The following is a 12,303-nucleotide window of genomic DNA, read 5'->3' as shown; positions in this document are numbered from 1 at the left end:
CCTTTTTGTAACTGTAGATTGCAACTGCTAAATTTTTATTTGCGCTCAGGTTCTAGGTTAACTTTAGATTTAGATGTCTCTTTTCTATACCCTCTGTTCCCTGCACAGCAGTTGTCTGCCTTGTCACTCACCTTTTTATTCAGTGTATTCCACCGAGCATTGATCTCTTCCATGTCATGTTCCAAACCCTGCACATCACAGTTTTTTCCGGCACTCTGAATCAATCCCTGGCCAAGTCCATTCACCTGCTGTAATTTCATCTGAAGAGGATCCACCTGCTCTTTCTGAAACATCTAGATAATTGCAAGCCAAAGAAGATTTAATCTAAAAGGCAATGAGACCCTCTATACCACACACTGACTAGTTATTCTTGGAAGATTTATGATTTAACAAAGGAGGGGTAGGAATAAGGAGAAAACATGCCACTTGTACAGGGAACTATCAAGGAAATATATGGTTTCATATTTCAATACACCCTCTTATGGACAAGTAATTACAGAGTTATGGCACTTCTTAGGTTTTTAACCCAATGACTCATGGTTTGTTTTTCTTTATTTTTTAATCTGCTCATTTAATTTTTAATGCAAAAAGCTATAGAGAATGGAGGAGCATCAGCCTCAAGATATCATGAGTAAGTGTGATATATAACAACCCTAAAAGGCAAGAATGATACTAATGACTACTATTTAAGATTAAAAACACCCTTAGGGAATAGCTTTAACTGACCACTGATATATGCAATGCTCTTCTCTGACTAGGACAAATAACTCAATTAGCCAAAACATATTAACAGTGTAAAAAATACCACCTCATAACTTAACCTCTCTGTGGCCATTTAATTTCATTCTACAGACCACACACACCAATAATCTTGAAACAGAATTTCTCTGATTACAAAGGAAAATGGGCCAGTAATACTGGGAAATGTCCTTTACAACTTCAGATACATACTTTAAGATGAAGATATACTACAAAATATTTTAATAATAGTAATACAGTATATCCATATTCACCATGAAACAAAATTTCAAAACAATGTCAACGAGTGTAACATGTTTCTTTCTGCTGCAGTTAAACTTTATTATGACTTAGAAATTTCTAAAAGGAAACAAAGAGAACAGTACTTTTGCCACTGTAATGGTATTAAGAAAAAGAATGAAGTATGTCCCTGAGATCAGGTTTCTCTCAATTATAAAATAAAAATCAGTCATATTCTACTAGTCTGGATCTATTTACATTTTTTTTTCTTCCATAAAAAGTTCTTCAGTTTCAGTGAGACAGGTGAGTCAATTAAGGCCAAAGGATGACAGAAAATGGAATAAGTCAAAAATAAATGTAAAAGACAATTGTAAGTTTGGGTAAGACTAATTCTGGCCTACTTCAGACCACAAATCACAGCAGGATTAGAAAACTGATTCTAGAAAGAATGGTCTACAGCTGGGTAAGTGAGTCATCAGAAAAAAATAAGCCCCAGAGGTTCCTGAAAAAGGAAGGTTACAAAGGTAATTACTAGTGGGCTTCATTTTATGCTATAATTTGATTATACCACATTTTGTTAGGCAACACTACAAGGCAGTTCAGCTAAAACTGACCACTTCCCACAACAACATGGTTTCCAGAAAAAGCAAGTGCCATGGTTCCATTTTGTGTTAAAGATGTTTTCACTGCAGAAAATTCAGAGCATGGGGGAAAAATCCACAACTCCCATGTTTTAAGTGCTTGGGTGCAACAAAATGGTGGGGGGAGGGGGATAAAAAGACTAAGAAAGTGGAAAGCCAAAGGTACAAAGGGAAAGTGTCAAGTCCACACTGAAGTAAAAGTCTAAGTCCCTTTCACTCAGTAATCAAATCCTGTCCTATACTATGACTGACATTTAAATTCATTGAGTTCTTTCTGTGCTGTCCAATACTTAGAAAGCTATGTTTGGCTATTTAACTTAAAATTCAGTTCCTCAACCACATCAGCCACATTTCATTTGGTCAACAGCCACATGTGGCTAGTGCCTACTGTATTGGTAAGATCTTCTATTAGGTGAGGATGTAAATGACACAGAAAAGTAAAATTATTTATAAACCCCAAATAATTCCAATACTGGAATAATCTTTCATATAACAGAGCTAATTCTTTAAAAAAAAAAACTGGATTTGTGAAATTTCCTACAGAAGCATTAGAGATTCTTCCCAGTTTCCCATCTTTACTCTGGATCAAGTTCATAGGAATTGAGTATTTGTATCATCTTTTTTTGGAAGTTTAAAAATATAAGAAAGTACCTCTATATAAATACTATCTGAATATTTATTCTGAACACAAGTGAACAGAATGTTAATGCAAGTAAATCTGAAAACACATGCTCCCTTCTCTCAACTCTCAAATAAAGCTGTTTTGCCAAATCAGTGTTTAGATACATTAAAATTCCTACTCTACTCCTTCATATTTCAATGGTATTGTCCCATGTTATCAACTAACCAGAGCTAATAGACATTGCCCAGAGCAGAACACTAGTAAAAATTATTGCAAAGCTGTAAGATGCAACAGGGCCATAAAACAGAAAATTTCCCAAAGAACTTCTTAAAACACTTTAATCTGGGTAATATCATTTCCTAGTTTTCATCCTAAATGATGCTTTTTTTTTCTACATGATGCTTTTTTGATGTCCTTTGCTCTCTTCCACTTCTTCTGTTATCTCCAAATGTTAGTCTTTGGGGGTGTGGATAAGGGCCGGACCCTGGGCCCTCTTTTCATTCTATGCTCTCTCCTAGGCAATCCCATCCATTCCTATGGCTTTAAAATATCAACCATAAGCAACTATTTGCCTTCTGAGGTTTAAATCTGTGTATCCAACTACTTTCTTACTACTACCATACAAATGAACTACAAGGCATTTCAAGCCGAACCCTTTCAAAACTGAACAGTACCTCATACTTTCCTCTCTCCCAAAATGTTCTTCCCCAAATCAACATTTTACTATTCTCCCTATTCACTCAGTTGTACAAACTAGAACCTCAAAGCCATCTTTGATAACTCTCCTCTGACAACATAACTCCCTCCCAGCAGAAAAGCTTTTATCAGGTCTTGTTGATTCTACCTCCAAAATACATTCTGAATCCACCTGTCTTCAAATCCACTGACAACTTCTAGTCCAAGCCACCTGGACAGCTGTAGTAACCAAGCAGGCTGTAACCAACCAACTACTCTGTCCTTAATCTCCTACAATCCATTCTACACACAGTAGCCAGTGACATTTTTTCTTAATTTGAAAACCAGTATTTTTTGTATTCCATGGCAACTACTACCATACAAACTAATAAAATATAAAACAAACAAAATCTGAGATTTGTAAACCCCAAATAATTTTGAGAATGTTTACTGTCAGTGTGGACTGGTTTTCTCTATTTTTAAGCTGAGAGTAACTTTTTAAAAATGTAACTGAAATCATTTCACTCCCTTATGTGAAAAAATTTTTCAATAGCTTCTCATGGCTTTTAAAGTTTAGATCCTTTGGAGGACTTCTCAGTCCTGATTCATCTGGCCCCTTCCTCTCTCTCCAGATTTACTTTTTTGGAACCCTTGCTCACAGTGGCCTATTATAGTTATAGTACACCAAGCTCTTTCTCAGCTTCCATTTCCTTTGTCTAGAATGATCTTCCCCATGACTCTTTGCCTAAGTAATTTCTATTTATCCTTCAGGTTTTAGTTTCAAAATCCTTTCCCTGACACCAGTTGAAATTAAATACCCCTATTGTTTATCATAGCCTTTATTTTTTGTTCAAAACATTTGCTGCAATTTATCACTATATATTTGTGTCATTTTTGCTTAATGTCTGCCTCCCACTTTAGTGTAAGTTCCACAAGGGCAGGGACCCATGCCAATTCTATTCACTGCAGGAGCCCCATTACTGGCACAGAGTAGGTATGCAATAAATATTCATCCAGAGAGCAAATGAATCCCTCTATAGAAATAATGTTAGGGAAAGCAAACAAATCTGTAAAGGTTTTGCTTATCTGCTGAGCATTCAAACACTGAACTGAGATTGTGGGGCTTCCCAAATTTTGCTTAAAAAGACTTTCTTGGCAAATTCTAATTTCATAAAACCCCTATTTCATACAAAATGTCTTTTCTTCCATTGAACCAGTGACTGGAAATAAGATTAAGGAAGTAAGTGAGAAGAGGGTTTAAATAACCAGAGATTGCTCTTAGTGGACCTAGGATCTCATGACAGGAACAGCAAACAAGTTCTGGCATTTTGCTTCTTCCACCAAACTCTATTGTTACTGCTATTAGAAAGCTTCTATTTTAACCATGTATATATGTATATATCTGTACACACTCAGAGGATGTAAAGTAGTTCATGCTAAATCACATTCTGCATATGATCATTTGAGTTCTACATGTTTATGTATAAAAACAAGTTCAATTGCCTTTAGGAACCCTTTTGAAAAGAAATTAAATTCATACATTTCTTGTCTTGGAATAGCTTCTTTTTCTCAATAATATTTCACCAATTTAGAAAATCTGTATACTCATGTTACCTTTAAATGATACTTGTCTTATTTCAATAAGTATTTTCAAAATAGCCTCTCTATATTCTCACTGGTTAACAGTCCTGACTGGACTATGGCTTAGATTTATCCTTTTGTACACAATGTAGGCATCTGCTTGTTTCCAGATATTCTACAAATTGCCCATGCTTCAAAGATGATGGACATGAAGCTGGGCTACTATTTCTTTCTCCTGTCATTTTTATCGGGCAATATTTCATAAAATGACTACCTCCTGTAGCTGGAAGGATCCTTAGAAATAACCTAGCCCCATCTACTCATTTTGTAGATGGAGAAACAGATCCTAGAGCTTGATATTAAGGGTTTCTCTGCATATTTCTTTTTTATGCAGACATGATTGGACATTAAAACTTTAATCCAGTTTGTTGTATAGGTTTTATACTAGAAATATTCTGTATAATCAAGAATGCTGATGACTTTGTACAGGTTATTGGGATCTTGGTGTTAATCCCACAGTCAGTGAACCTCAGAAAACTGAATCAAACCCATCACTCTGAAAGGGGATATATTCTAATTTGATAGGATGCTACATTACAAAATAATTGATGATAAAGCCCAAGGTGACACTACCACTATTCAGCTAAGCAGAAGGATCTGTGATAGTTTGGCAGCTTATGGCCCACAATCAAAATGATTTTTTATTACTGGTAGCTGTATGCTTAATTAGTGCTCTAACCACCTAAGGCTGCCCCGAAAGGCTCTTCTGCAATGGGTTGGGTGAGAGAACCCATCTTTCTTACAACATCAGTAGAATTCAGGAAATGGACATTCATCTATTCAGTCGTCAACAGTGAATGCCTACTATGAGTAAGGCACTGCTCTGGATCCTGGGAATGGTGTAATATCAAAACGACCTTCACACCCAAGTAATCCCTGACTGTATTAGATTAGAGTGAACTTCTAATCCCTCACTCCTCACCACTGACCAAATGACACCAGGGCAGTGAAGTGTAGAAAGCTGATCTCAAAAGCATTTGACCAGGAGTGCTCAAGGATGTGATCAGTTTCCAACAGTTTCCTAACACATTCTGTTCTCCAACATTAAGAGTCTCAGATTTCTTGGAGCTGAGAGACCTGGGATGACATTTATCCCAATTCTCTTACAGATTAACAAACAAGAGGTCCTGGAAAGTAAAGAGACTTGGTTCAGGACACAAAGTTTGACAAGCTGACTAAAATACCTCTTTTTCATTAATATTACTATGCCTCATTCTGGCTTTAAGAAATGCACATTTGTATTAAAAAGCTGTTATTCACACATCTGTGTATTACTTTCAACCAACCTGTTTTGGCAAATTCTTTTAACTGATATATCTCTACTTGAAAGGGAAAGGGGAGGATATGGACAGTGACCGAAATCTTATACACTTGGTGCTTTAAATGGGTTATTTTATCTTCACAATCCTCAAAGGATTCTGCCTTAAATGAGAAAACTGGAGACTCAGAACATCTAAATAATTTTCCCAAAATGGTTAAGAACTATCCCCAGTCTCACTCCAAAGCCCACATTCTGCTTCTCTAGCTGACTGCTGTCACCACCAATCAATAACCAGCCTCTTTATTTAGGCAAGAACATGCTCACTGTAAACTTCAAAAGCAAAATCACCCTTTCCTGATGATAATCTTTTTCAGAAAGTAAATTAACAACTGCTTATATCTGTTCTCCTTGGCCTTGTCTATCTCTGAATTAAAAAATGGAGTATGAATTGTAAAGTTTTTCACCAGATGCAAATAAGGTATTTTCCCTATAAACTCAACAGAAAGACCAGAGGAGCCCAGTTGACCCAAAAAGAACCAAAGGGACTCTCTGTGCCCTTTCTAATCACCACCGAGTCAGGAACTTGCAAATCTCACTTTACTCTCCAGATCCTTTCCCAACAAAATGAGCAACAATTACCTCATTTGAATTTAATCCATCGGTTTCAGCCAGAGGCACTCTTCCATGCAGCACTGTGCCAGTCACCTCTTTCATCCCAAATGCTGGGGAATCAAGGTCCTCCTTGATCCACATTCCAGTGGGGTAAGCCTCCTCCAGAACAGGAGTTCCTTCCTCTGAGATAGGCACTGAATCAGCACAGGCAGTATCTTCCAGGAAGGGTATGCCAGCAGGGAACACTTCCTGCACAGCATGCACTGCAGCAGCTGGGGAGGCAGGCTCCCCTGGGATGGACACTGCAGCAGCTGGGGAGGCATGCTCCCCTGGGATGAACACTGCAGCAGCTGGGGAGATAGGCTCCCTTGGGGTTGCAGACTCCCCTGGGGTGGGCACTGCAGCAGCTGGGGAAGCAGGCTCCCCTGGGGTGGGCACTGCAGCAGCTGGGGAGGCAGGCTCCCCTGGGGTGGACACTGCAGCAGCTGGGGAAGCAGGCTCCCCTGGGGTTGCAGACTCCCCTGGGGTGGGCACTGCAGCAGCTGGGGAGATAGGCTCCTCTGGGGTTACAGACTCCCCTGGGGCGGCCACTGCAATGGTTGGGGAGGCCGGCTCCCCTGGGGTGGGCACTGCAGCAGCTGGGGAGACAGACTCCTCTGGGGTGGGCACTGCAGTGGTTGGGGAGGCAGGCTCCCCTGGGGTGGGCACTGCAGCAGCTGGGGAGGCAGGCTCCCCTGGGGTTGCAGACTCCCCTGGTGTGGGCACTGCAGCGGCTGGGGAGGCAGGCTCCCGTGGGGTGGGCACTGCAGCAGCTGGGGAGTCAGGCTCCCCTGGGGTTGCAGACTCCCCTGGTGTGGGCACTGCAGTGACTAGGGAGGCAGGCTCCCCTGGGGATACAGACTCCCCTGGTGTGGGCACTGCAACGGCTGGGGAGGTAGGCTCCCCTGGGGTTGCAGACTCCCCTGGGATGGGCACTGCAGTGGCTGAAACAGTCCCCTCAGAAGAAGGCACTGCAACAGCTGGAGCAGCAGCCCCTTCTAAAGCTGATACTGCAGCAACTGGAACATCCTTCTCTATGGTGAACACTGAAGCAATCGGTACGTCCACCTCTGGGAAGGGTACTGCAGCATCTCGAGCATCTTCTTCTATAGTGGGCCCTGCAGCAGCTGAGGCAAGCTTCTGTGGGATGGGTAACCATTCCTTCAAAACTGGTTTGGTATTACTAGTGTTGGTAACTTGTTCCTCCATAAAGATATTTAGCAAAGAATGCGAATCTCTTGTTTCTGTCTCTTCTCCCTCCAATGATGCCACACTTGGCATGGGCTTTGTATCATTCACAGTTTCCATTCCATCTCTGCCCTGTCTCAGTCCTTCAACCAGCAGGTGCAGACCCAGAATCTCTGACTCTGGGGATGTCCTCTGGAGATTCTGGAAGAGCTGCTCGGGGAAGTCGTTATGAAAACAAGATGGGGCTTGGTCCTCTGAAAGCTTGGCCTCATAAGCCAGCTCTTGTACCTCACCATTCTCATCACAAACTTTGTTTGGGGACAATTCCCAAGGGTCCACATTTTCCAAGGAACTCAGACTGTTATTTTCTTTCTCACTTTCCAAATGAATCTCATCTGTTAGTAAATCATACAGTAACATCCCTACTTCAGATCCTGAGGTAACATCTACTAGTTCATAGCTAAAAGTAGAACTGAGGGGGACCCTCTCAACACTCCCCTGAATTTGACTGCAGTCTGCCTGGAACAAATTGCCATTTTCTTTGGCCAGCTCAGCTTCGCCTGGTAAGTTTTCTTCATGAGAAGCCCTGCAGTCAGAGGTGGGCGCTCCTCCTGCATCCAGCTTTCCTAGTGAGTCCAGATCAGCTGGGTGTTTGAACTTAAATTCCCCTTCAATCTTGGGGCTAAAAGGCACTTTTTCATACTCCTCCTCACTAACAGTGAAAATGTCCCTCATGGTATCAGAGTGGGCACTAAGTTCCATAGCATTAGGCACCTGAGAAGAATCCAGGGCATTAAAATATTCACAATCCAATCCAGTATCATAGTCCTTTACCTTTATATTTAAAAGGCCTTCGTGTTCCTTTTCTAAGGCAGCCCCTGGAAAATGATGAATTACAAGTGAATTTTCTGCATCCTGGGATGGGGCCAGCCCTTCAGAAGAGGCTTGATTCTCCAGCTCAACTGGAGGAGTTATTCCTTCTTCACATAAACACTCCTTTTCAAGTTCAAGAAACATCTGCACTGAATCTGTGTCAGAGAGCTGCTCTGAATCAATAGGACCAATAATACATTCTAAATCAGAAACAAGACCCTCCAGCCCCTGAGCAGTTCTGTTTTTCAGTTCAGCTACAGCACTCTCACTTGTGGGAACAAAACTGCAATCAAGAGGTGTATCCTTGAGAACAGAAGCCACATGGTCCTTAGCTAGCTGGAGGTCATCAGAGTAACAAATCCGACCAAGAGCTAGGTGGTCAAAAGTCCTCAAGACAGCAGCTGAGCCATCAGCTCCATCCTCTGCCACTGCTACAGTGTTTGCTTGTTCTCTTTCTTCAGAGGTATCTGCCAGGCTGTTCTTTTTTTCATCTGCCATTAGGAAAGTCTTCCCTCTCTCTGACAGTTTCTCTTCCTCCCACTCCTCCTCAGCCTCCATCATGATCCATCGCTCATCCTCCTCAAACTTTAGTTCAGACTCTGTTTTCTCTCTCAGGCTGGGGGTTATGAGAATATGCAGTTCTGGATCCAACAGCTCTTCACTCAGGCAAGGGGAGAGAGGTGGCATTTCCACAGTACAAGCTGTGTCCCCAAGGGGGTGCTGCTTCTCGCTGAAGCCTCCCTTAGCCAAACTTTTCATGGCTCTGGGCCAGGTTGCACTTGAGAATCTGTGTTCCTGCATCACATCTGTGTTACCACTTGCTGCTGCAGCTTCTGATTCCAGAGGCTGGAAATCAGGGGGAGAGTTCTTACCATGCGGCTGAAATATGAAGTATCGGCAGTCTCCAATTAAATTTTTTACATCCGGCACTTCTGGAATACCTATGGATTTGGACACATGTTCCAAAGTTACTGACTCTAACTGACCAGAACTTCCTGCTAATGCAGAACTGGATTCCTTCTTCTCTTGCAAGGAAGGATTTGAAGCACCAGCTTCTGAAACCTCACTGAGAGAAGCTTCCATCCTTTCTGCAAATTCTGGGAAATTGGGTGGCATGAAGGACTTCCATGATCTCCTGTTAACGTTGTCTTTGCGTTCTGCATTTGGTCGTCTTCTGGGTGGCACAGGTGCTGACTTCTGTACATCACTGCTTAGCTTTAGTGCATCAAATATTATCCTCTCATCCAACTTTTTGCCTTCCGATGCTCTAGATTCAAAAACATTAGGTGCTGTCCCTAATGTACCATTGCTGGATATAGTACTTCCTTCCATCTTTTCCATGGTACTTTTTGAAGTCTGATTAAGCTTTGACCCCTGGTCAATTTGTTCATTTATCCTCATTGTATCATATATGGATCGCTGTGGAACATAACAATCCTCTATATAGCCATCCTCTTCCTCTCCTTTCCCCAGGCAAGTGGGGTTCTGCCTTAAACAGTCTGGCCTGCTAAGTGGCTTACCCATACTTCTTCAATCAAGATGAACAATCAACCTTTGAAAAGTTGTTCATAGGCTCCCCCAAAATGCATTCTGCGTAAGTTAAAAATCCCTTTACGTGTTCTTAATCACAAACCACCAACTGGACCTGCCCCCCCAGAAATGCAAGGAAGTCCCACTTTGAAACCATTCTGGAAGGTCTGAGAGGAACAGCTTTTCCCTCACCGGCTAGCAGCCTCATAGCTGCAGGCAGATAAGTGGTGTAATTTTGTCAACAAGCATAAAACAATTCCTTGTATGGCTTCTTGTTCTTTTTTTTTTTAAAGAGCACTGCTCTTTCAATTCAGTCAGTTAAAATAAAATCACCTGATACTGACAAGTCTTATTCAATATTTAGTCCCACTCATTTCTCACCCAAGCAGAGTTGGAACCAGAGGATTTATACCAATTGTGTCCTTTAATAACAATGGTACAGCCTCTAGTCTTCAAGTATGGCCCAAGCTCTTAAGAATGCCTCTCATTTTATCTTCAGTTCCAGCCCTGGAGAGTCCAGCTGGTCTGAATTAGCCATTCGTCCTCCCTGGTTTGGGTGTTTGTATTTGAACTGAGCTGGTCGGCGGATATTCCTGCAACTTTAAACACAGGAAGTCCTTCATTCGGGGCCAGCTCGGGGCTTCCTGTCTCCAAAACATCATGGCATTGTTGTGGCTCCCAGTACAGCCCTGCGCTGTGGCCGCAAAACAAGGCGAGTGGCGCCCGGCACCCGGTCTTTGAGAGGCCGGCAGGCTGCAGCAGCTGCCAAGGGTCGGTCTGTCTGTCGGAAGTGCTCGCTCAGCGCGCCCCGCTCCCCCGCGCCGCGCGCCCCCAGGGCCAGGACCACCTCACCGCAGGCTGGCAGGTGGCTCCCGGCCGCGCCGGCCTCAGATCCCGCGCTCAGGAAGTTAGTTTGTCCCTCCGGCAGCTGAGTCGCGCGTGCTGTGGGCGCCGCCTCCCCCGCCGCCGCCAGTCCCCGGCCCCAAGCCGCCGCACCGTGGGCTGCATGTCAAGCAGCCGCCTCTATTCGCCGCCGCCGCCGGCCCTGCGGCCCCGCCGGCCTCCCCGCCCGCAGCTGCAAACTTCTGGCTGGGAACAAAAGGCTCCGCTCGGGCCGGGCGGGGGCGAGCCTTCCCCGCCGCGCCGCGCGGCCCGTTTGCCCGCCGCTCGCTGGAAGTGCTTGGCTGGCCGGCGGCTCTCCTCCCCCTTCCCCGCGCTGCTGCGCCGCGACGCCCCGCCCGGGCAGCCCCCCTGAACGCCCGGGAGCGCGACGCGGAGGGCCCAGGGGAGGAGGGCGGAGGCGGAGCCGCGGCAGGGGCAGGGAAAAGCGGCGAACCGAGCGGAAAGGCCGGGGGGCGGCGGAGACGATTGGAGGCCGAGGCCCCGAAGGAGGGGCTTCGCGTGGCTCGGGGCTCGCGAGCCTGGGCGCCAACAGCTCGGCTCACCAAGCCCACGCCCACTGCACCCCTGAGCCAGCGGGAAAGCCCCGCCCCCCGAGAGGGAGCCGGGAGGGGGCAGCACCGCGCTCGGCTCCGCCGCGCCGCGCAATTCCCCTGACAAAGGAAAGCCCCGCCCTCCTCCCGCAAGCCCGACCCCCTGCCTTCCCCGCCGAGTCCCTACGTCGCCCATCCCGAGGGCGAGCGAACCCAGAAGGGGCGCCCCCGCCTCCCCCGAGCTAGCGGGTTCTGGCAAGGGCCAGTCGGTGCCCCATTTGCCGAAGGGTGCGGGCCGCTTGCATCCCGCTTGCATCCCGTTCGGCTCCCGCTCTGCCGCCAAAGGCTGTCTTAAGTCCCTCCAGTGTCATCTTTAGCACACCCCTGCCGGGCCCAACAACACAAACCTTAGACCCGGCATTCTAGTTCCGAAGGGATTTCAGTCACGCTCAGAAACCAAGTTACTGGATAAACTCTAGGCACCTTCTCTCTTCCCCTTCGCACGTACATCAGATCTTGCATTCTCCCACCAGGATTTCTTGGCCCACAGAACCGAGTTGTGTCAGTGCTTGAGGAATCGGGGCCGGGAGGGGGCGGCGGAGTTCCCGGCAGCGGTGCCCCATGCCCAAACACCTGGGATCCTTTACTGCTGCGCACACCCCGGAGCCCTGAGCATCCTGGGGGCCAGCTGAGAAGCTGGGTCTGTATTTCAAGTCTCCAAAGGGAAAATACTAAAGAAGGGTGGTCCAAAATCCCATCCACAGCTTTTCGGCCTTTAGGAAAGCCACCTAGTCACCTGGTGACTGTTAA

General features: G+C 45.1%; 1 protein-coding gene across 29 annotated transcripts in view; it reads right to left on the bottom strand.

Moving 5' to 3' along the window:
• Window positions 1–12,303, bottom strand: part of MACF1 (microtubule actin crosslinking factor 1) — a 471,369-nt gene that overhangs the window by 205,360 nt on the left and 253,706 nt on the right. For 28 of the 29 annotated variants that reach the window (XM_073233661.1, XM_073233662.1, XM_073233665.1 and 25 more), the window contains one exon: window positions 132–293. In XM_073233661.1, the coding sequence (XP_073089762.1) occupies window positions 132–293 (162 nt within the window). Of the gene's footprint in view, window positions 1–131; window positions 294–6,457; window positions 10,980–12,303 lie in introns of those variants that run through there. The other variant, XM_073233672.1, reaches the window with a different exon arrangement.

Source organism: Manis javanica, chromosome 4 (genome assembly GCF_040802235.1).
Source record: "Manis javanica isolate MJ-LG chromosome 4, MJ_LKY, whole genome shotgun sequence".
Taxonomy (NCBI): Eukaryota; Metazoa; Chordata; class Mammalia; order Pholidota; family Manidae; genus Manis; species Manis javanica.
Note: the sequence above shows the minus strand (reverse complement) of the source record. Positions and strands in the feature narration are given on the sequence as shown.